Source organism: Mustela nigripes, chromosome 16 (genome assembly GCF_022355385.1).
Source record: "Mustela nigripes isolate SB6536 chromosome 16, MUSNIG.SB6536, whole genome shotgun sequence".
Classification (NCBI taxonomy): Eukaryota; Metazoa; Chordata; class Mammalia; order Carnivora; family Mustelidae; genus Mustela; species Mustela nigripes.
The window spans coordinates 53,598,008-53,622,635 of record NC_081572.1 but is presented as its reverse complement, the minus strand read 5'-3'; the positions used below and the strand labels follow the sequence as shown (position 1 = coordinate 53,622,635).

General features: G+C 56.9%; 2 protein-coding genes across 6 annotated transcripts in view; one reads left to right on the top strand and one right to left on the bottom strand.

Annotated features, from left to right (window-relative positions):
- Positions 1-2,209, top strand: part of ARHGAP44 (Rho GTPase activating protein 44) — a 164,197-nt gene extending 161,988 nt beyond the window's left edge. For 4 of the 5 annotated variants that reach the window (XM_059379536.1, XM_059379535.1, XM_059379533.1 and 1 more), the window contains one exon: positions 758-2,209. In XM_059379536.1, the coding sequence (XP_059235519.1) occupies positions 758-897 (140 nt within the window). In that variant the 3' untranslated portion in view covers positions 898-2,209. The remainder of the gene's footprint in view (positions 1-757) is intronic. The other variant, XM_059379534.1, reaches the window with a different exon arrangement.
- On the bottom strand, positions 1,918-22,929 carry ELAC2 (elaC ribonuclease Z 2). Its single transcript, XM_059379531.1, has 24 exons — positions 22,634-22,929; positions 22,105-22,155; positions 21,893-21,963; positions 21,097-21,161; positions 18,591-18,648; positions 18,128-18,196; positions 17,202-17,309; positions 16,188-16,246; positions 13,971-14,029; positions 13,780-13,852; positions 13,039-13,151; positions 11,656-11,751; positions 10,693-10,831; positions 10,531-10,616; positions 8,686-8,804; positions 7,568-7,664; positions 6,230-6,368; positions 5,830-5,868; positions 5,597-5,706; positions 5,031-5,130; positions 4,829-4,949; positions 4,633-4,711; positions 4,000-4,144; positions 1,918-3,422 (listed from the first exon to the last, which is right to left on the bottom strand). Exons 1-24 carry the CDS (start codon positions 22,864-22,866, stop codon positions 3,186-3,188), a joined length of 2,466 nt encoding a protein of 821 aa, XP_059235514.1. The 5' UTR covers positions 22,867-22,929; the 3' UTR covers positions 1,918-3,185.
- Positions 22,930-24,628: the final 1,699 nt, after the last annotated feature.

The window sequence follows — 24,628 nt, the reverse complement described above, 5'->3', positions numbered from 1 at the left end:
CCCCAGGCTGACCCAGGGCTGCCCCTGTTCTAGGAACTCCACCCCCCACCCCCATTGTCTGGGTCTCCAGGAGGACAGCAAGGCTAAGTAGGGCCAGAAACGAGATAGGCCAAGGAGGGGTGACACCGCCAGGGTCCTTGGTTCTGGGGCCCTCCACGCTCCCCCGGGGTCCACAAGCTCAGCACTGTCCCTCCCGCCCCCCGCTCTGTGGCCTTGCCTTAGAGCAGCTGGCTGTAAGGAATGGCCTGGTGTTTGCCAACTTGCAGAGGTCCAGAGTCGCAGATGCGGAACTCTGTTGCCTCGGGCAGTCTCCCGGACCATCTCCAGAATGACCTTTCAGTGCCTGCAGTGAGGACATTCTGGGAGGGGGGCAGCTGTCCCGATGCCCAGATGTGGTGTTTGTCCCCGGCCTCCCCCGCTGGTTCACGGGCTTGGAGAACGGGGTGCTTTTCATTGCCTCCTATCCTTCCTTCCTGCCGCCGCCCTGAAAGCAGCTTCCCCACCGGGAATGGAGCCGGAGGGTGTGCGGAGAATATGGCGCGGGAGCTGTCGCAGGGCTCCTGGAACGGCCCGGGGCGGGGTGGGATCAGGGTGCTCTGGTCCTGCGCGCTCACGGGGTGAGCGGAAGCAGAGCAGCCCAGCCCCAGCCCGACCCTGCGCCAGGCTGCCTCCGCCAGCCCCAGGACGCGCCGGCCGGTGACCCCGCCACCCCCCTCCCGCCGCTCTCAGCCGCCTCTCTCTCTCTGCCGCCTTGCAGATCTCGTCCACTTTGACATCCCCTCCATCCACGTAGAGCTCGGGCCGCCGCTCCGCCTGAGCCCCCTGGAGCACGCTCGGCTACACTCGGTGACAGAGAAGAGGGACTCGGAGGAGGAGTCTGAGAGCACCGCCCTCTGACCCGGCCCGCCCCGCCCCGCGTGTACATACCCGGGCCCCGCCCACTATGCTCCGCCCCGCCCCGGAGCGTCCTGGGCTTGCCGGGCTGCAGCTGGGCGGCTCGCTCGCGGTCCCCTCCAGCTTGCGTGGCCCCTGCGGGTGCAGACTTCCTTCGTTCCCTCGGGGTGGTGACTCTGGCCTTTTGTTTGATCTTTGCCTTTTGACTTTGTGCCTCTTTTGATCCACTTTAGCCTCCACGCCCAGCGGTACCCCCTCCGCCCAAGGGCTTCGGTGTCAGAAAGGTCCTTTGCGGGTGTGTGGGCTGGTGGGGGGAGGGGGCGGCGTGCAGGAGGGTCGGCATGCCGGGGTCCACCCGCGGCTGCTGCCCGGGCTCTGACACTCTGACGCCTCGTGCCTCCAGTGAGGGAGGAGGGTTCCTCTCCCCTACAGCACACGAGGTCTGGACCCTAGAAGGCCCACTGCCCAAGCTGGGGTGGGGGCGCAGGGGAGGGGGCCAGCCCGTGTAAAAATCTTTCAGGCCGCCCTTACTGCGTGGGCTCTAAAGTCACTGGCTAAAGACAAAACCTGTTTCAATTCCTAACAGTTTGACTTTTTCCGACCCCGAGACAGCGCTCCCGTCAGGACCTTCTCCTTTTGTACGAGTTTAAAAAGATGATCAGGCGCACAGTCCCCCCCACCCCCACCCCGCACCCCACAGCAACCTCTGCTGACAGCAATGGGGGCCGGAGCTGCCTCTCCCTCCAGGCGGCCACAGGGATTAGCAATAAATCTGTTTCCCAGAGCACGTGGAGGACAGTAAGGCAGCCTGAGGGGACGGGGAGGCGGGTGCCACTGGCCCTGCCTTGTGTCAGGCCTCGCTCAGCTGTGGGTCACCACACTCCCCCTCGGGGAGTCCCATCGCGTCTCCAGGAGTCCAGTCACACTTTGGGATTGAGGGAGAGACAGATTTGGGTCATGCATGCCAAGTCAAACTTTCCAATTTTATCCTTTTAAAAATAGATAATATACCTATACAGGATATAATATTTGTATATATGAAATCTATATTTGTTTAATTTGAGCCAAACTAAAGCAATGTATAGGTGTACAATGAGAAATTTAAAGGCTTAGTTATTTTTCCCAACACAGTGTAAGATAACTGCCCCAATGGGGGGATTCACCAACTTTGGATGTTAACAGCTTTGCTCACTTCCTGGCAAGGACGGGTACGTCCCCAGTTTGTAAGGGAGCCCAGGGGTCGAAAGTTACCTTTAAACACATGTACAAATAGTTGTCGAAAGTAATGTTATTAAAATAGGTTTATTATCCCTGAGCGTGGCCTATCTTCATGTGTTGATAAGAAGCTTGTTGGGGACACATGTCCATGCAGGTGCCCCTCGGGAGGACATCGGAGGTCACGGCTGGGCCAGGCTAACTCCTCAGTCTGTCTTCCACATCACCTGAGCTTTTTAAGCTCCGTGTCCTCACAAATAAGTACCAAATTAATCAGATGATTTCATCTTCATACACTAATCTCAGTGTTGTCAAATCCCAAAGAGGGCAAGAGTTGGCTAACCTGACATCCAATTCTCCCCACAGAAGGCGGTGACGGGGGTCTTGTTCTCGCCGTGAGGCAAAGCACGTAGGTGGCCTCCACTTCCCCTTGGGACTGCGGGAAGACGTGGCTGTTCCTGAGCCGCTGCTGGGGCACAGCTGACATGGCTTGACTGGGTCAGAAACTAGGCTACAGCAGGATGGCAGCTCCCTGGGTCGTTACTGCAATCAGAGCTGGCTTGTAGGTCACGCTGGGTACCAGAAAGCGCAGCCCTGCAGGGCAGGGACACACCTGCTCGGAGAGGGCACTGGGACAAAGCAGAGCATTCAGGTTCCAGGCCGCCTCGTCCCTGTGTTCTGTCTTTGGAAAGGCTATTCCTGGAGTCCTGTCCACGACCCAGCGTTCCTGGACTTGGCTTGCCTCGGGCGTGCAGAGCGAGTAACTTGGCTGGAGCTGGCGTGGGCACGTCGTTTTTCCATGTGACTTCTTTAAAAGCGGTTTGTACCAAGGTCCAGTTGTCCCCATTCTTCCATCTAGCAGCCTCACGGCCCGCGGTCGTGTCAGGATCGGCCGTAGCAGGCATCCAACAGGGCCATCCCCATGCATGGGTCTCGGCCGAGACCTGCGTGCACACCGCCCTGTGCCCCAGTGCCTCCCCGTTGAGCGGAGCCCTCCGGCTCCCACCAGGCCAGGAGCCCATGCCATGCCACGCGAAGGATGCCGGCCTCCCGAGTCTGGGGTCCCTCCCGCGCCCTCACTGTGCCCTGACTTTCTTGCTCTGTGGGCTCTGAGGCTGCTCTGCGAGGGCCCGCTTGTGCGGGGACATCCCGTCCTCAGGGCCAGCCACCTGCTCCCGGGACAGCAGGGCCGCCCGCGCCAGCCGCACCTCCCGCTTCTCCCTGCGCTCCTCCATCTCCTCGATGTCACCGGCAAACAGGGCTTTCAGCGGCGCGGTCAGCTTGGGCACTGTCGGGAGGTCCCCGAAGCAGACCTGGAAGGCGAGTCCAGATTCAGGACGTGCGTCCGGAGGCCAGGCAGGAGTGAGACGGAGGGGGCCCGCTGCGCACAGGGCAGGCACCAGCTCCCTCCTCGCCCACCTTCGTGGCAGCTGATAGTAGTGGAAAATGGGTGAGGCCAGGGGAGAGGGAGGAAGGCTTCTCGGGAAAGGGGCACTGACGCCCAACTCCTGGCTAAGGGGGTAAAACAGAATGGGCCTCCGGAAAGGAGAGGCAGTCCAGACTCTGAAAACCAGCGTCCTCAGAGGCAAACCCTGGCTTCTGCCCTCATTCAGGGGGGCCAGAGGGGCGAGGCTGGCTCCCCCATAGGGAGTGGAGCACACAGTCTCCCCAGCAAGTGCTGAGGCACAAGTCACCTGGCTGGGGGAAGGGCCGGGCCCAAGTCCCCCAGTCACTTCCAGCAGCCCTGCAGTCCCAGCTGGTGCTGGCCCCGACCAGCGGGAGGGAGGAGGATGGTGGTGGTGGTGCAAACCCCTCTGACCCTTGGCCCCGAGACCCCGCGGAGGGAGCGCAGCCTCTACCCCAGCCCCACCCGGCCTGGGCAGCACAGACCTTCATGTGGTCAAAGGCGATCCCCACTTTCTCGTTGAAGTCGGGGCTGAAGAGGGGCACCTTGGCATAGCGCTGGCTGAAGTGGTTCAGCATGGTGAACCCCGCGTTCATCCGCACCCCCACGCCAATCGCCTGGGATGTGGTGCTGCCAACAGAGGAGCCATGTGAGGCTGATGTCCCAAGCACAGGCCAGATCCCAGCCCCTAGATTCCCCCGTGCCCCCTGGGAAGGCCATGTCTCCAGCCAACACAAACTCTCGTACGGACCAGAGTCTTCATTCACACCCCCAGATGGAGCCTGGACCCAGCACTGGAAGACCCCCTCCCGTCGGTAGGGGCAGCAGGGAACAGGCAGGCGGCTCCTCACGGCTGGGGGGTGTGGGGGAGGGAGGGCGGCAGGACATACCCTCATCCCAGCAAAGCCCAGATCCGCCCCGGGGAAGTTCCCTGACGTGGCTGACTGCTGACGCCCGGGCACCGGGAGAAACCCCCACGGCCTCGGCGGGAAGCAGGCCGGCTGGCCTCTTGTCACTGTCACCAGAGAGCAGTGTCCCCGCAGGGCTGACATGAGGCTCTCCGTGCGTCACCCGGGAGGGAACACATCAGGTCACTGCGGCTCAGGGCTCTCCCCTACCTGTGTGTCTTTTCCACGGCCTCCTCCTCCAGGCCGTCTTCCAGCGTGGCCTCATGTATCAGGAGGGTGGCGTCCTTCCCTAGGGAGTAATGAGTGCGGCCCGTGGAGCAGAGCCCATGCCTGAGACACGCTGCACGAGCTGCCCCGGCCCCATGCGCTTGCTGGGACGGCCTCGCGGTCTGCTGCCTCTACTCACCCATCTGGACCAGAGCCTCACAGGGCATGGTGTCCCCGGAGTAGACCACTTTCCAACCGGACGTGTGGACCAGCGCGCAGCCAAAAGCATGCTTGCAGTGCCGCACCAGGCAGGTCTGAAACTGTAGTAGCGGGCGAGCGGCTGTGCAGCCGAGCTTCCGTCACCACCGCCCCCCTTCCCCCAACCGTGGGTGCGCCCTTACCTCGGCCAGCTCACACACTTCCAGCAGCAAACCCACCAGCCTTTCAATGGCGGGGCTGGAGACCTCCGCTCCTCTCTGAAGGCACTTGGCAGGAATCAGGCTAGGCGGACACAACAACGGTTCAACAGTGAGCATGAAAGAGTTTTTTTAACGTGATTCCAAGTTCAAGCGTCTGGTTGCAGAGCTCCAAACTCCTTATCATAAAGAAACACAAACCTGTCACTTAGAGGAAAGAGGAGTCCATTAAAAAGAGCCAAACCAAGCCCTCCAGGCTGTGGCAAGGGACCTGGTGGGTGGGCACTGCCCGTGGTGGGTAGAGGGAGGCCCGCCCCACAGGCCGGGATAGACCCTGGGCAGGCAGACAGACCACCCCGGGATGGGAGGGGCCAGCCCTGTGCCAGGCACTGCTCAGGGACTTGGCCCCAGAGTATTTCGTGGACAATCTCAGGACCAGAACAGAATCGCAAAGAGAGCAGAGAAGACACCCGTATGAAAGCAGGCACTGGCCGCTGGTTCCCCTGACCCCCAGGAAAGGTGCTGCCAGGGGTTGGGGCGCAGTCACTCACCTCACGTGCTGCAGCAGCTGTTGGCACTGGTTGTGGTACAGTTGGAGCCACGCCTTGAGCTGGGTTGGGGCCACCACCAGCAGCGGGGGACACGGCTTCCCCAGGGATGCCTGAGACAAGGACACCAGAGCCGCTGAGTCCACAGCAGGAACAGCTCCGGGTGACAGGGGGTGTGGCTGCAGACGTGCAAGCCACCAAACTCAAGTGTCAGGATGATCGAGGCCCACACTCACCAGAGCCCGTTCTCTCTGCAGCAGGATATTGAGTAAGCCCTGTGGGGGCGGGGAGGAAGGGGACACGGCGTGAGCCATGGTCAAAGTCAGCTTTCTGCCCAATATCTGCATTCTGGAGTCGTCCTCCCTCCCTATCGGCCACCATCCCCCACCGCTGCCATGGGCAGTGTGACCAGGGTGGGGACCGGGAACCCAGCTAGCCCAGGGACAGCAGGCCTCCCGTCTCCAGCTGAGGTACCCTCGGAGCAGGCCAGCCAAGGCCTCGCTGCTGCAGGACAGTGGGGCGCCTAGAGGGACAAGGAGGCTCCCCAAGCTGAGTGGCAGCACTAGCGAGAGGAAAAGCCGGCGCCCAGAGCAGCCCCTGCCGTCCGCTGGGGCTCTGTCATCTGCCGTCGCTCACCGTGTGGTGATCCGCGTGCAGGTGAGACACGAACACGGCGGCGAGGGTGCCCAGGACCCTGTCCACCTCGTCTCCGTAGTGACGGCACAGCTGCCCAAACGTGCCCTCACCACAATCCAGGAGCAGCGACCTGTCAGAGCTGCAGACAAGAGCGACAGTCACACCACCAGGCAAGGCTTCGAGGTCTGGAGGGTTTGCATTTCAGCGAGAAGAGCAGGAAGCGGTTCTGTGCTTCCTACATCGTCCACAACCCCTCGTGCTCATTCCGAGAAGCTTCTCTAAACAGGAAGGCCGTTTTCCAGCGTCTAAGCTCATTATACGAAAGCACTGATTAGCCTCGGAACCCTGAAACCCCTGAACGTATGCGGAGTCCCCAGAGCCACAAAGACAGTGGCACCCAATCTGGGGAATGGGAGGGCAAAAACCACAGCCCCAAGGATGCACCTCAGACTGTTTAAACGGAACGTGGTGACGCCCCTGTGGGTGCTCCCGACACTGGGCACTGGGCGTGGACATGGGAGATCTGGCTGCTGTGCACCTGCTACCCTTGTCAAACCCCAGGGAGGACAGGCCGGGCCTGCTGAGCCGCTTCACTGCATGTCCTCAGCGGCGAGAGAAGTGTGTCCCAGAGGGGGTGTTTCTGCTAGCAGAGTGCACTTCTAAGCGCTGTGTGCGACGAGCGCGTTAGCGGCTTGGTTGCCCTCCACCGCCAGCATCCAGAATGACAAAGCAAAATTTCAGAGCCAGCCTGCACTTCCTGCAGACGTGAACACAGCTGGGGACCCAGCCTGACCTCTCTGGGGGCAAGGACACCAGGAAACCCAAGAGAATCCCTCAAAACCCACTGGCAGTCGGGGGGCTGATCACGAGACCAACGCACACACCCCGCAGCTGTCCCCCCTGCACCGGCGGTCACCAGTTAGGGCACGCCCCAGCCAGCAGTGTAGACACCAACTCACGCTCCAGGTCCGCCCCTGACCAGTTGTGGGAACTAGTAACTTCTTGGGTCGTTAGTCTAGCGATCAAGGAAATGGGTGAATCACGATTTCCTAGGCCTACTGTGAAAATTCAGTGACATCATTTCTTAGCAAGGTGCATGGCCCCCGGCAGAGCTGGCTGTTTTTGTCCAGAACAGAACAGGGAATGAAGTCAGGATTCCCAGGAACTATCAAAGGCGTTAACACCCACGACTCCCCTTCTGGGCACTCCGGCCAAGGTGACAAGTGTACACGCTTTCACACGGCTGCGTCTTCAAACTGGCCCCGGGCTGGGGGTGTGGGGGTGGGGGGGTACGCGTGTGCCCCACTGCATGAAGGGCTTCTGGGACAGCAGCAGTACCTTATGTTGACAAGTGTGGCACTGACGTTTCGGATCTTCATTGGGATGGCGGAGCCCGTTCCAAGGAAGACGATTTCTGGATACTGGGTTCTCTTCTCTGTGGAAAACACACAGTAGAAGGGTCCATTACCCAAAGGGACAGCATTCATGAGAGGGGTAGGGCCTGCCTCCCAGGAAGGGCCAGAGGTCCCACCTGGCAGGGGTCCCTTGGAGGCAGGGCCCCGGGCTATTTGTGGGTAAGTGGCCATCTGCAAGGCACAGCAAATAAACCCCACAGCCTTTCTTTCCAGAGACCTTCTCTAGCTCTTTCACAGCACAAAGGGCACTTCTTCAGGCTACAAATCATTTGGCTCAAGGGTCTGATGTCTGCCTGGCGTCCAGCCCTTACCACCAGACCTGTTTCTCCTGCAGGTGCCATAACCACCTTGCTGGGAGGAACCCCGGGCTTACAGGGGAGCAAACAGGCTCAGAGGGTCAGCCCTCCAGAGGGGAAGAAGCAGAGCCAGGACCGGAGTCCAGGGAGACCCGATGTGCCCCTTCCACGAGAGGGGAGGCTCTACACCAGTCAAGGCAGACTCCCCCAGAGAACATGCCATGGAGGGAAAGACCCCCCAGCTGCATTCACGCTCCCCGCTTTCTAGTCCGGCGTTCTCAGTTTCTAGCACTCGTTGAAAAGCCAACTACTAGAGCAGCAGTCCTGAAGCTCCCCACAACAGCGTTTCCTGATGCGGTGACGAAGGCCCAGCAAGGTGAGGGATGTGGCCTGGTCTGCCATGGCTCCCCAATAGCCAGGCCAGGACCAGATCTCGCGTCGTCGGAGGCCCGGTCCAAAGTTCTTTGCAGGGTTTTGCAGGAGCGCCCAGAACCATGGCCCACAGTGCGTACTTGTCACACAAAGGCTGGGCGCCATTGCCGAATGCTTGGATTGAACTGGTCTTGGTGGGGAGGGCAGGCGAGCAGGCGCGGGCACGGGTGTGTTTGGAGAATAAAGCCGCACTGGGTCATGGAACTAGACCTCATTAGACGGTGCCAAGCTGTGGTTCTCCCGAGTGCTCCGAAAACACCTGCAGGAGGGCAGTGGCCCACAGAGGAAGGCGGCTCTGGGGTTTTCCGCTCACCTGCTGGGTCTGGGCCGGCCTGCGCGACCTTGCGGTACTCCTGCACGCTTTCCTGGAAGTTGGGGAGCCCCAGGGCCTCAGCGATGAATTCATCGGGATCGCAGACAAGGACAGCATCCCTACAGGGAGGACAGCATCTCTGGCCACGGGAGGCACGTGGCCTCAAGCACACACCCATCTGCATGTCCAGAACCGACTTATGGACACAATCTGCATAAAGTTCTCCAAATCAAGACGGAAGACTAAGCAAGCCCAGGCCAGTTCTACTCCCCTACCGTGAGGAACCATTCTCAGCGAAGCGGGGGTCTCAGAGCACGTTCCAAACAGCCCCTCAGGACATCTCAGCTCAGAATCTAACGATCCTGGCAATACTGACATCCAGCGGGGGTCCTGACCTCTGCCCACCAGATGCCACCAGCACCTGCACCCCCTGCCGGACTGTAACAACGACAAATGTCTCCAGACGTGGCCTGATGTCCCCTGGGAGCCCGAGGAAGGGACGGGAGGAGGGTCAAACGGTCCTAGCTGACCAGCCTGGCCCGAGAGCAGCGGCTCCCACACGACCGTGGGCACAGCTCATGTCAAGAACCCTGTGGAATGCAGGCCCTGATCCAGCACCACGGGACTGCAGCCTGGGGCTGTCTCTATCAAGGCCCTGATGCTCACAGGGTCCGGGCACACGGAGAGGCCGGCCGCGGATCAGCGGCTCTCCACCCTGACGGGGCACTACGCTCCCCCATGAGCTCATGCAGTAAGGCCCGGCCAGCTCCCCAGAGTAGTGCACGAGGCCTGGGATGTGCACTCCCAGGTAAAGGAGGATCTGGGCATCACGCCAGGTTCATCAGTCAAGGTGTGCGAACCACCTGTGCAGACACGGACAGCAGGCTCCGAAGTCCCAAGCCCGCACCTGGGGGTCCCCCCGTCATGCAACCTGTTCCAGACGCACACTGGACACATGACCCACGAGGGGATTACTGGCTGGACTGGGGCAGAGGCCTCAGAACGGGTCACACCGTGACCCAGTAGCCCCACACCCGAGAACTGCTCTAGGGGACAGAGTTCCACTGAGACACACTCCAAGCATTTCCCGCTTCATTAAGAAAACAACCTAGAGGGACGCCTGGGTGGCTCAGTTGGTTGGACGACTGCCTTTGGCTCAGGTCATGATCCTGGAGTCCCGGGATCGAGCCCCGCATCGGACTCCCAGCTCCTTGGGGAATCTGCTTCTCTCTCTGATCTTCTCCTCGCTCATGCTCTCTCACTGTCTCTCTCTCAAGTAAATAAATAAAATCTTAAAAAAAAAAAACCAACCTAGAAACTTCTGAAATTAGCAAACATCCCTCCATGGGGCACCCAGAAAAGCCTCGTTCCTGAAGGCTACGTAACGAGTCATGACTCAGGAAAAGATGGGCCGGTCAGGCCACAGACCCACACACACACTTTCCAAAAGATTATTCCCCACATGGTCCAATTCAAAAAACAAAATGTTAACGATCATTATCTCCTGTCTTGGAGGATAGGATCGCCGGATCACAGCTGCCTAATCTTCTCCATCAAATGCTTATGTTCTTTGTTGTGAAACAGTGGATCCCCTCACAGTTTTCATGAGGGAAAACACCTTTAGGAAAGAGAATCATCGCTGGCCTTTTCTCCCCACCTCAACCCCAACCAGAGTGGCCTCCGGCGAGGACGACCCTGCTGGGGAACTCCCTGGACCCGAGGCCCGATCTGTCCCCCGTGGCAGGGGCAGAGTTCAACACCTGGGACACACACCGCCGGGCCCTTCCGGAGAAGAGCTGGGCACCCCCGATCTAGACCCTTCCATCCGCTCGGAGTCGCACAGACCTCTGCCACTCCCTCCGCGGACGGAGCTGATACTTGAGGAGACATTCGCCTCGGACTGTGGGCACAGGGAGGGCGGCGTGTTCCTCCTGGAAGACACAGATGTGCTCGGTGGAGAGAAGGAGAAGGCGAGACGCCAGGCCAGGGGACCACAGGAGACACTACCTGGCGGCGGGGGGTGGCGAGCGGGGGGAAGATGGTGGGGTGGATGAGGCTCAGCTGCGTCTGGATCTTGTGGCTGCGGAGATTGTGGACGGACGGGCAGCTCTCGTTCAGGACCAGGTGCTGGGTGGTGGTCCCAAACCTACGGCAATGACAGCGTGTTCGCGGCGCCCTTTACAGCAGACACCCACCACAGGGGTGGCAGCGACACCGGGGGCAAAGGTGGAGGGAAGGGGTCGGAGAGTAAGCGTGGGTTCAGAATCACTGGCCGCCCCGCCCCTCTGCCTCCAAGTCCAGGGCCCAGATTCACACCCCCCCGGCAGGTGCTGCCAGGAGCCCCAGACGAACCCGGAGGCTGAGAGGTCAGGGGCCTCCAGCCAGGCACTGGGAACAGTGGAGTAGCAGTACAGGGAGGGAGAGGCAGAGGCATCCTAAGGCTCCTTAAGACTCATGCCCTCCAGGGAGGGAGGGAGGGAGAGAGGGAGGTGGGCCAGGAGGGGTGAAGAGCCTGCGGGGACCACGGGTGCACCTGGGAGGAGCAGGCGGGAGGCAGAACAGCAGCCTCGCCCGGGCTCCCAGTGCAGCTCCAACACTCCCACCTGGTGCCGAGCTTGGCTCGAGGGGCCCCGGGGTAAAGGCAGGGTGACCTCTTCTCCACTGAACACTGCTATACCTGCCTCGCAGGCTGGAGGGGGAAGAGGGGAAGAACCGGAATGAGCTGCAGAGTCGTCGACACACTGCCTTCACCCTGGAAACTGAGGGCGTGACTCTGTATCTTAGGACCCCAGTGCGAAGCGGGGAGTAGGCGGACCCTGGACACCAGCCGGACACCAGCAGCAAGTGCGTGTGCATGGCACCCCCTAGTGGTGGTCCAGCGCTACAGGCGGCTGCTCCCTCAGCTGGGGGAGGGCAGGGAGCCCCGGCAGGAAGGGGACAGAAGGGGGGACAGAGGGAAGTGCGACCTACCTCTCCATCCACTGCTGGTATCTGGGGTCCTCCAGCACACACTGCGGGGCCATGTGAACCACCAGCGCCACGGGGGCATCGGCATGGCCTTGGTACCTGGGCAGAAGGGAGGAGGGGCACAGTCGGGCTCTGCATAGACGCACACACAGAACCTTCCCAGACGGGTACCGGGCGGCCAGGGAAGGGCACCGCGTGGCCTGCTCTCAGGGCCCGCAGCGACCCCGGCCTCCATGCCCAGACCAGGCTGTGCCCAGGCCGCTCCCATAGTGTCTGAGCCCGCCAGGACACCACATCGGGGCTTCTCTAGGCCTCAGGCTCTGGGGCTGCTCCTGAGCCTTCCCAGCACTAGTTCTGCTTTCACTTTCACAGGACCTTCCCCATGTGAATCTTGGGCACCTGCAGTCGCACCTGGCCATCTGCCTTCCAGCAGACCCGAGCCACGGGCACAGAGAATTAAAATCATCCATTACTCCCCCGTCTACAGTCATCACTTACAAACACTGAGGTGCTTCCTTCCGGTTCCCTTTTAAAAAAAGCACACGCAGTACTTCCTACCTACCCCTCCGCACACGCACCCGCAGTGTCTATGGGTCGTGCAGGTAAACCTGGCAGCATCGCGTCAGCACACACGCCTCTCAGCTCACAGCCACTCTACGTGGCTTTGTTGCCCGTGACCTGACGGCAACACGAAGCCTGTGCCACCACAGGACCCAGATTCGCTCAGAAAGAACAAAGTCCATCTCAGGAAGACCTTCCAACGCGAACTTAAAACATCATGGCTGCCCGAAAAAGATCTGTTGTGCTAAGCGGAATAAAGCACTATATGCAAATCGTAAATACGAATTAGGAACCGGAGAAACACAGGGAGAATAAACCACTGAGAATGGGAGAGAAATGGAAACACCGACGTCAGGGGGCAAAGCTACCTGGGATGGAAGCTGAGCCGCCAAGGGGTCCGCCGTCTTGGGCGACGGGAGAGCAGATGAATGTTGTGCCCGGACGGAGAGTCCGTCCCTTAATGGGGACCTTCGACCAAGACAGTCTCACAGGTTCAATACAGGCAAGTGAAGGAAACGTACTTGGGTAAAAATAACCCCAATAACAACTGGGGTATTAATTAGAACTGAAAGTGCTAGAGTGTGTCCTAGACTTAGCACTCTAACTGGCCACTGGTTTTCTAGTCTGCACATTGTCTCGGGCTTTCGATCTTTTCTAACTTCACTACCAAGGCTGTGCGCAAATAGCCCACCAGGCAGGAGTCTGAACTCAACACGTGGGCTTCTGCGGTCACGGCTTGGTGCCAGGAGCAGCCGCGGGTCAGGCAGACCCCTGACACCCTGTCGATGTCGGCGGGGCACCCCCCACCCCCAGAGCCCTCTTTACCTCTTGAAGGTGGCATTCTCACAGAGGGGCTGAATGAATCCTTCATCCGGACATTCTACCACAACAAAAGCAAGACCAGGATCTGGAGGAGTACAGATCTCTTCGGGCAGAATCTGAAATCATGGGGGTCATGACTCTCCCAGGGCAGAGTCTCAGCTCGGCAAACACACCGAATGGCCTTCAAGTCAACGCCTCCCCCCTTACATACTCCCTCCCCTGTCCCCAAACAAGGGCAAAACCAACTGGGAATCACCACCCGTGCCCTCCCCGTGCTCCGCTTCTGTATGCCAGGCAGTGGCTCGCAGAGGGCGTCTCAAACCCAGGGTGGCCACAAAACCAGGCAGGACATCCAAGGTGCCCTCAGGTCTGTGGCCATGGTCTGGACATCCTTAGACACCGGAGAAAACATCTTGGCTAAGAACACGGTGGCATTCCCTAGGGCCGGGGGCCTAAAGTCCATCCTCAAGGGTCTGCTGCTAGACAATGCCCGGACCTCCAGGACAGGGGACAGCACCCAACCATTGGGAGGAGGACCCTCAAATCCTAAGTAGGTGCTCTGCAGACATGCCCAAATGTAGCCAGCGTGGCCAAGCAGGACAAGTCCAGATAAGAGACCCTGTTGTACCATTCAGCCCAGTGAGGAAATCCGAGCTGTCCCGCTTTCCTCAAATGTGAGGTCTGGACCCGTGTTCCAGGCCCCAGCCGTCACTGCCAAAACATCATGAAAATGGGGCGCCTCACCTCTCTGCCCTCGTAAGTGATGCTCTTCCCGTCCTTGACGGCAGCGATGATGGGAGCGATGGCAGCTGTCCCGCTGAAAGAAGGGGCCAGCTGCCCGTGAGACAGGATGCAGCAGGGACACGGGGGCTCCCTAACCCCCAGCCTCCAGGCCCAAAAGCACGCACCCCCCCCAGCCCCCCGCCAACACTCACACTGGCAGGCCCAGCTCCTTGGCTTTGAGCACCAGGAAGTTTCCCTTCTTCACGTGAAGCTGTGACAAAGAGAACATAAACACCATCTCAGCCAGGGTTGGGGGGACGGTGGGGAGGAAGCCCGGCTTCCATCAGCCTCTGTCCAAGCGCAACTCTCTGGCTTCACTGCATCGTTCCTCAAAATGCAGCCCGGGTACAGCTCTGAGAGGAAGCACACTACCTTCCATGCTACCTTCCGAAGAAGTCAGCTATTCTGAAATACTTTAGGACTAGAAGCTCAGTGATTTAAAACATGGTGCGTTAGGGCCCCACATGAACTTGTTAGGGATGTAATAGAATGCGGTCTATTTCCAAATCAAATAAAAAGGCTCCTTCGTGTCCCTGGGGACCAACACCTCTGTCCCACCATCTCGCACACAGCATGTAGGAGGTAACGGAACACGACCAGCACTCGGTCTGACAGCCTGGACCATGCAGTGACGGGGACAGGGTAACAAAAGCATGGACAGTCTTCTGCGGCACTACCTGCACCCTGGAGGAAAGCTGTAATGAACAATCCCCGATACGCTCTTATTATGTCAGAACGACAGACAACAATCCTGCCACAAACCTCAGGGCCGTCATTCTGTCCTTGAAAACGTGTATTTTCGGGATCTACTTATTTCATATGTAATAACAAAAAAAAAAATCAGAAAGCACATAAAATATCAGTAAGTCTATGAGTACTAAATTACATTTGATTTTCGTTTTCTTCCTTAGATCTTTAAAAGGAAATTACTCAAGGCAAAGTCCCCGATTTGGATCCTCCGGCCTTACCAGGGTTCTAGAATTTTCTGGCTTGGCAAACGCTATCCTAGAGGAGGGATTACAGCTCAAGTGTGTGCATATAAGGCACAGACGATGAGCTCCAATGACACCTTTAGATGATGTCATTGTCTGGGCCTGTTGTGACCAAACGTTCCCTCCACAGACCCAAATGGGCTTCAGGATGGAAACCAAGTGCTCTAACGTTTCACAGGGACTTGCAGACCTAAGGCGGGCAAAACCCCTCCCTCCCTAATGAGATGAGCTCAACCCACAAGAAACTGTTCCCACCCAAGGGTGCGGGGCATGTGGAACACAGAGGACAAGCAGAGTGCAGCCCCCGAGGCCCCGAGCTGGCAGGCAGCCATCTGAGGCCCATGCTCTCCTAACGGGACAGCCTGTGTCTCAGGCCCTCACATGCTGGGTCTCTTTTCGCTCACCCCCCAGAGCTTGGACTAGGTCAGCTTTACTGCCTCCAAACCCTCCGCTGAGCAGTAGCACACTAACTAGAAGAGGGACCACGGCCCACAGGCCGACCCATGAGAGCAGCGCTCAGAAGGCACAGCAAATGACCAAGGAGGGACAAAAGGGTCTTGGGAACAGTAGCTGAAGACAGCCAGGGCTTACAGGGGCACGTGGCCCAGCACCCAGAGCACATGCCAGCCCACCTCTACTGAGGAAGGCGGGAGGGCCCTAATACAATTACAGATGGCCAGAGAAACCTACTTGGAAAATTATTTTGCTGCCTAAAAACTCAGAAATATACATGGAACAAGCCTATAGACAACTGTCCTGCACTTTCATAAAAACGACCACTGAAATACGGTGACAGACAAGATAATGAACTTGCAGCTAATAACGATTACTGCTGACCTTCCGGAAGGGTTTCCCCCAGTGGGTGTGATCATCTCATAAGAACTGCAAATATATTTTAAAGTCAATGTTACTCCTCAAAAAATCATCACTGCCCACAAAATGACAACCTAGAGCCTTGCCGCAGATAATCCTATTTTAGCGCAAAGCCCGATTAAAGCCAGGCCATTGGTCCAATTTTTCAAATGCCCTACAGTAACCGAATTTCCATAGAATTGGACCGGCTACAGATCTGCGGACCCAGGGAATGCTGGTCAACATGAAAACGAGTCTGATGCTACTAGCTGAACAGCTATGGTAAAAGGACAAAATGTAGAATTAGGAGTAGTAGAATTAGGAGTTAGAGGAGTGTGAATGAAAGCCCGATGCACCTAAAGGCACACAAGGCCGCCTCCATATCTCAAGTGCAAGGTGGCCCACTGTGGGCAAACGTAAACCAGGGGTCTTTGGAGCCACTGGCTCTGAAACTGCTGGATGGGAGCTAACGGAGGGTCCCCATCACACGCTCGCTGAAAGCCCACCGGACAGGCAGCTGCTTACCTTACAGATGAAAGCTACCACCAAGGAGGGGTCCCTGCCGCTCTTTTTCTGGCCAATACCTGAGGAAAAACAAATCAGATTGTAACAAGGCAAACAGGAAGATTTACAGGCTTCACAGACTGATGATTGTCTGAAGTCTAATTTGGTACCAAATTAAATGGATGCGACAGTTCCGTATAAAGGTCAGAGGAAACACTGGTGTTCTTTCCCCAGACCTGTTCTTTTTCCTACTCACACCTGAGGTCGGAGTGAATAGAAAACACAAATCGCCAGTGGGAAAAGCTTTAGAACAAGCTAGTGAAATGCTTTAAAACATGACACACTTTACCCCCATAGTCAGGAGAGAGAATAAGTAACTTGTAACGTGATTTATAAAGAAGCGTACATGAAACACCAGGAGAGCCAACGGGCCTGCAGAGAAAACGCGGATGTGGGCCCTCAGCTGGGCCATCCCAGGGAGGACGGCTCCCGGGGTGAGCACCTCCTGGCCAGACAGACACGATCCTGGCAGGAGCAAGAATGCATCAGCCCTGCCTGACATGGGACCACAGCCCCCTTAAGGGGTCCCAGTCGTCCCACACAACTAAGCTTGGCATTAAACTTAGTTTCTCAGCAGGCTGTCCTTCTGGAAGAAAAGGGTCTGGTCTGCTCATGGACCTGAGTGGTCAGCTCAGCAGTTTTCTGCATTCGTGAAAAATTCCATTGTGCTAAAGAAAAAACACAAAAGCCTCTGTATGAACCAATCTGCCAGGCCCTGCTTTCCTTTGGGGAAACCAAACATGAAGTCTGGGGCCCACCCAGTGCTGGGGGTCGGCCCCAGGGCTCCGTACTGCTGCCCTCACGGCAACCCTCCCCACTGTCCCCACGGGCCACAGCACGCCGAGGCTGTGGACGATCGGGGCAGAGGCCCGATACGGGCCTCATGGGATAACAATGCCAACGTCGGGCATGAAGGGCAGCGATGAAGAAAAGCATGCTCTGGACAGGGGCACTGTTCTGTGGAAACTGCGTTACCATCTGGAAGGTGCTGCTCGTTGTCAGCGGATCCTGAATCCGAAGACCGTCCTGGACTGAGTCGCTCTGGGCTCGGGGATGCCTGGCGCCCTCCACACTTCTGCTCGCCTGGTAGGCAGGGGAGAGAGTCAAACCCCACGCCCCGGGGGTGAGCTCCTGGCCAGAGACCCGCTGTTCCCCGACCAAGGCAGCCTCCGCCCGAGCCACAGCTCCCCTCCCTCCCCTCCACCACAGGCACCCTGCAGGCTTTGTCTCCTGGCCAGCCCGACTCCTCTGCCCCTGCCCCTCGTTGGGGGGGTTCTCATCTGTGTCCCCTCAGCACTTGGCAGGGATCAGACTAGTGTCAAGGAAATGTCCCCAGGGTCCTCTGTTCTCCTCACAACTGGTAAAACCTGGCGTGTAGTGTGACTGGCCAGATTCCCGGGCAACACGGACATGGCAGGGTCTCTGTGTCCCTAAGTCAAAACCACACCATCCGCCCTGGGGCCTGCGAAGGTTCCCGGGACCCTGTGACCTGCTCGTAACACTTCTATCAGCATTAGTATTCACAGAAAAGGTTACCATGCAAACCTCTTCAGCATCCTCTCCCCAGAGGGGTACTTACATCTGCGGCAAGTAAGCCCCAAGAAATAAATGAGCCCTTCTGAGAACCACCCACTTTCTGATGCTGTCTGATTAGGACATCCTAAGTGTAACCACGATCGTTACCTAGGAGCTGAACATGTCTGTCTGTAAGATCATAAGCTCCCTGAAGGCAGGAACCATGTCTTAATTCCTCAGCTAAATTTCCTGATCATATTCAGAAACACAAAACTGGGTACACAGAGCCAGTCAATATTCCAGCAGTTTCTAGCTTTACCCCACGTTTTCCTGGCCAGGGACCTGCATCCCTCCCTCCTGCTGGGAAATGGGACTCACGCACTCACTGTATATGGGAACCTGGAAGACGGTCATGGTCTCGTCCTTATATTCTGGTGCCGAGTGGGGCCGCACAGCTGCGCGAGAAAGACCGACAGTGACTGTGCTGGGGGGAAACGGGCTTTCCAGATCACCAGCCACAAGCAACTATTTACCCCGGAATGTTGCTGGGAATCTACACTGAACCCAGAATCTCGAATAAATGACCATTTTTAGGCAAGAAGCACCCATGTATTTTCACTCCCGGTGCAGCCCGGTGCAGTCTCACTGAGAACCATCTCTAACCTATATCTGGGGGCATGACGTGGGGGCACAGAAATTACAACAGGCATTATTTTCAAAATCCATCTCACTGATGAAACACTTGGTTTTAAGGTTCAATTTAGTGCAAGCTTTGTGGATTCTAGTTTGGGAGACCGGGGTATGCAGAATAAAGAAATGGCAGATGAGGAGTCACACTCAGGAACATACCCAGGTCTATGCCTTTCAATGGACCAGAAAATATCTTGATAGCTTCTAGGTATTTTTCCTACAAAAGACAAAGGAAGAAGAAGTGACGGTTGTATAAAGGCAGAACAGCAGCACAAGAGAGTTATCAAGACGCATCAACATAGGGGAGCCTGGGTGCCTCAGTCGGTTGCAGGTCTGACTCGTGATTTTGGCTCAGGTCATGATCTCAGGGTCGTAAGATCGAGCCCTGCGATGGGGGGTCTCTGCTCAGCAGGAAGTCTACTTGAGATTATCTCCCTCTCTCTCCCTCCCTCTGCCCCTGCCCCCACTCACCCACACATGAGCACACTCTCTAAATAAGTAAAATCTTTGAAACTACTCACCAAGAAAAAAAAATCAGTATTTTATTATACTCTCTTTTTTAAAAAGTTAGTAGATGGGGAACCTGGGTGGCTCAATTGGTTAGGTGTCTGTCTTGGGCTCAGGTCATGATCCCAGGGCCCTGAGATTGAGCCCCTTGTCCAGCATCCAGCTTCTTGCTCATCAGGGAGCCTGCTCCTCCCTCTGCCTCTGCCCCTCCCCCTGCTCATGCTCGCACGCGCGCGCTCTCTCTCTCTCTCTCTCATATATAAAATCTTACAAAAAAAGCTTAAAAAGTTTAGTTTTTATTTTTTTAATTTAGTTTATTTTGCCCCCCCATCAGCTTTACTAAAATGTAATTGACACATAATATTGTGTAAGTTTAAGCTGCACAAGATGATTTAAGTCTACATTACAACATGATTACCACCATGTGGCTAACATCCATCACCTCATACTTATAAATAAATCTTTAAAAAAAGGAGGCATCTGGGGCACCTGGGTGGCTCAGTGGGTTAAAGCCTCTGCCTTTGGCTCAGGTCATGATCGCAGGGTCCTGGGATTGAGCCCCACACCGGGCTCTCTGCTTCCCCTCTCTTTGCCTGCCTCTCTGCCTACTTGTGATCTCTGTCTGTCAAATAAATAAAAAAATCTTAAAAAATAAATAAATAAATAAAAATTTAAAAAGGAGGCATCAACATGAACTTTAGTACCCTGAACCGCCTTTACACAAATATTTACTGAGTGTCCACTATATGCCAGGTGCCTAGGGTTTAGCAGTGTGCAGGGGACAAGGTCCCTGCCCTGGTGCAACTTAAAAATGCAGCAGCGACAAAACTGGAATGAATACGCACGAATAGCCAGGTCACAGCAGTCACGCTTAAGATCTGCAGGAAGCTGGACACACAGGGGCCAGGGTGTCCCCTGTGTGGGGAGACAGGCAGGATCCTGACTGCATAGCCTTTCGGCAGAGCCCCAAAGGCTCAGAAAGAAAGCCCTGGAATGGGAAGGGGCTTCAGGGGAGAGCCGAGAGCAGCCCACAGAGCACCAGCAGGGAGACTGGAGACAGATGTTGAGGGCAGGCAAGGGCCAGGGCCCAGAAGACTAGCAGGCCCGATAATGGGTGTTTGTGCTGCATTGCAGAGAAGCCCGGGGGGTTCTGGGTGTGACGTGCCTACACGTATGCCCCAAAGAGACCCCTCTGGCCACTCTGGGGGGATATGCAGCTGTCACAGTAGACGGGACAGGAGACAACAGTATGGGAGGCTTTAGGGAGGACACAAATGAGTAGATTTGAGGTACTGTTTTGAAGACAGAATTAATAGGACTTGGTGACTGGTACCTTTTCTTTTTTTTTTTTTTTAAGATATTAGTTATTTAAGGGACGCTTGGATGGCTCAGTGGGCTAAAGCCTCTGCCTTCAGCTTGCTCATGATCCCAGGGTTCTGGGATCAAGCCCCACATTGGGCTCTCTACTCAGTGGGGAGCTTGTTTTCCCCACCCCTCTGCCTGCCTCTCTGCCTACGTGTGATCTCTCTCTGTCAAATAAATAAAAAAAAAAACTTTAAAAGAAAGATATTATTTATTTAAGAGAGAGAGAGAGTGCGCGCGAAGAAGGTTCCCTGCTGAGCGAGACTCAATCCCAGGACCCCAAGATCATGACCTATGCCAAAGGCAGATGCTTAATGGACTGAGCCACCCAGGCGCCCCACCTTTCCTCTTAGGAACTGGGAAATGAATTGTCAGCCAGCAGTGCTAATTAACAAGGTGCATAACAGCTTCTCAACAATGTTCAGAAGCTAGTCTGAAAGGTATAAAGAGGTCTAAAATTTAATAAAAATAAATGCTAACATTCCCTGTGGGCCTCCTCGGTGCCCAACATGTAGTAAGTTGGCTTGGTGTTTCGTATGGGTGTTTCATGTAATCCTTAGCAACCTTATGGAACTCACAGCCATCTCACAGATGAGTAGCCTTAGGTAGCTCTAAGGAACTTGTGCAAGGTCACACACTTAATCCTGCTTTGGACTCGGGTGTCTAACTTGAAAGTCCCCCCCGCCCCCACCAGCTAACTCTGGAGAGCCAAAGACAAATTTGCAGAGACAAATGCTTGTCACTAACATGAAAAAAGGAGAGGTCGGCTCTGAACGCTGAGTCAGGAGGGACTCACCAGCTGTGGAGGTCCAGAAAGCACACACTTCGGGAGGCCGGTTTCCTTTAAGGTAAGAATCATTCCTGGAAGGGGAAAGAACATCAGCTGTGTCATCACGGTGCCCTGCAGCTGCCACCAGGAGGCCCATTCCTTACTTCAGCAGCTCCGTATCTACTTGTCCTCATCACGGGCCCTGGGCAGAAGGGACTCCTGCTGGAGGTGCAGGGGACATCAGATATTCCTCAAATGCCTCCAGAATGGGCAGGGCTGAGGCTGGGGCGAGGCAGTGAGGCACCCAGGACCTGCACCTGTAGGCCCTTAGGTTCTACAGCCTAGGGCCCTCATGCCTTGCCCTGCAGGGTCTCAGGTCTGAGAACGGGATGGGCTCAGCGTTGTACTCCTTCCTATCCACGTTACGGACTTTGGCAGTGGCACAACCTTGACCTCTCTCACTGGTGGGCATGAATAATGGGGCAATCCACAGAGTGGGTATCTGTGTGGGACTGCTGAGTCTCAGTGGTAAATGCGCATCCTTTAACCATGACCCACTACACCCTCCAGTTCACTGGCCCGTATCTCCAGTCCAGCAACTCAATAAACTGAGTAGATGACAATGCTTGGAAGCAGCATTCGTGTTCAAATCTGCCCTTTTGAGTCACAGCTTTCCAAGCTGTGGCTCACAGGGCAAGTATAGAAAAAAAATCCAGCTCCCTGGACTTGGAGGATCGAGAGGGGTCAAAAAAGAGCAACAAGAAGACAGACTAAATGCCAGAGACTTCCCTCCAGCCTCTGACCTCGGAAAGAATATACTTACCACACAACCCCCCCACGTTAGACCAGTGCATCCGGGTCAGGAATATATTATCCAAACGAGCCACCTTCAACCTAAGAAGGACATGAACGTTTGAACAGGTCAGACCAGGTGGATCAGGGACCCTCTCTTCTGCTTCAAAACCACTCCTGTCTCTCACCCGGGCTTTGAAGCCCCATGAGCATCTCCGCCCCATAAGAAAATGGTTGACTCACTTGTGCTCCTGCATGAGCCTCTGCACGCCTTCTCCACAGTTGAAGAGGTACCTGCAAGACGAACACCACGCAAGATACTCAGACGGGACTCTGGAGGGTTTGGGTCACGGGTCTGGATGTTTTACTGAACACTACAGAAAACGGGGGGAAAAAAGCCCCCAAACCCCACGTGGTGCTACTACCGGACTGCATTTCTGGCGTGAGGACACTGGTGGGGAACCCTCCCGGACGGAGGCCAGCAGGGGACTGGGTCCTTTCCCCCGTCACCTGACCTGCTACCCCACACGCCAGCCGTGAGGTCCCGGTATTGGGGCGCACGGCTCAACGTGTGCCAAGTGGGCCTCGGCGCCGCAGGCTGGAGAGAGGGCGCTGGGGCTCCCGGGAACCCCACGGGCGTGGGATGTAAGACCCCGGGGAGCTCCCAGCCCCTCCCCGAGGGTCCACTGTCCGCTGCAGCAGCGGAATCCCGCACGGGTGCCGCGTGGGGGACCCCGGCGCGCAGCACGCGGGGCGGGCGCAGCGCACTGACCGGTTGTACTCGGAAAACACGTAGAGCGCCGCGCCCACGTCCCGGCCACCGGCCGCCACCACCTGCAGGTACACGGTGTTCGGCCCCCCGGGCTCCCACGCCGCGCCGCGCTTCTCCCGCGTGCGCAGGTGCCGCAGCGGGTCCTTGGGCGGCCGCTGGCGGCGGGCGGGTCCCTGCGACATGGCGCGCCCGGCCGCGGAGCGCAACAGCAGTACCGAGCGGAGAGCCCACATGCACCAGGCTCCTTCCTAACGCTGCCGGTCACCGGGCTCCGCGTGCCCCACGCCCCGCCCCTCCGTCCCGCGTGGCAGGCCCAACCAATCAGCGCGCCGCGAGCCCAGCTGCCCGCCTACGCGAGGCCGCGCGCCCAATAGCGAAGAGCCTTGCCCCTCGCGGCCTGTCAATTGGCGACGACCATAGAAGAGGCGCGGGCTAGAGTGCCCCGGACGGCCCCGCCCCTTGCTTCCTTCCGGCTTCCCAAGCGTCGATTCTTTCCGGAAACTCCTCTTCTCCTGGGGCGGGACTTCCGGGAGGGTCGCGCTGGAGACGGCGGTCCTGGCACAGGAGCGGCTTGTAGGGATTTCGAGGCTCGCGGTGGGGAAAGGGCTGGGCCTGCCCTGGAGCGCTGTCTCCGCCGACCGTGTCCCGCTGGCCGAGTCAGCCTTTGGAGGGTTGGTTTGTTCTTACAGTAGCAATAACGAAAGGGAAATAACAGGCTTTTAAGTCACGCAAAATACCTTGGAACGACCTACAGCGGCCGAAGAGACGCTGGGGCGGGGCGGGGCGGGGGGGGGGGGCGTCGCTGGGCTGATGTCCCAGGACAAGCCCTTTGCAGAGCAGAAGAGGACTTCCTGTCCCCTCCCACCGCCGATGAGGATTTCTCGCCGAGCCGGAGCTCAGTTAAAGCCTCTCGAGCTCCGAGGAGCAGCGTGAAACGTGGAGGGTGGTTCACCTGCAGGCTCCCCCCCCCCCCCCAAAGCGGAACCGGCGCGGGAAGGTCCGCGCACAGCTGCAGCCCTGCGTCCTGTGTTTGGAGTCGCCCGCCGGCGAGGGTCGGGAAAATACTGTCGCCTGTAAAGGCCTTAAGCCGAGAAAGGACTGTGGCACTGCCACCCCCCACAAGTATTCAAAACAGAGACAACAGGGGTGACTTGGTGGGTGAAGGGTCTGCCTTGGGCTCAGATCCTGATCCTGGGGTCCGTGGGATGGAGCCCGCAGCAGGCTCCCTGCTCAGAGGGAAGCCTGCTTCTCCCTCTCCTGATGCTGCTTTCCCCACCCCTCACCCCCCACCACCGCTCGTGCTCGCTTGCTGTGTCAACTAAATAAAATCTTGAAATAAAGGCAATACCTGTTCTGCCCAATGAAAAGGCAACCTATAGAATGAGAGAAAAGATTTTCAAACCATGTGTCTGATAAAGGATTAATACACAAATTCTGTAAGGAACTATGGTTCAAACCCCCCCCCCCCCAATTCCAATTTAAAGATGGGCAAAGGGATACACATTTTTCTTCTGAGGAAGGCCTACAAATAGCCAACAAGTGCATGAAACGGTGCTGAACAGCACTAACCAGGAAAAGGCAGATGGAACCCACAAGATACCACCTCACACCTTTGGTTTTACCAAAAAGATGAAACAAACACCCCCCCCCCCCAAAAAAAAAGGTGAAGCAAGTGTTGGCAGGATGTGGAGAAAAGGGAAACTTGAGCATAGGTGGTGGGAATGTAAACTGGTGCAGCCTCTAGGGAAAACTATAGGGAGGTGCCCCTAAACGAATTTAGAAATAGAACCATAGAATCCAGCAATCCCCACTCTGGGCATATATCCAAAGGACATGAATTCACTGTCTGGAAGAGATAGATGGAGCCCATGTTCACTGCAGTAAGCAGGACCTGGAGTAACCTGAGTGTCCACTGATGGGGGAATGGATAAACAAAATGTGATATATGTATATCTGTGTATAAATATATAGACTTGTAACTATAATTGTATAATA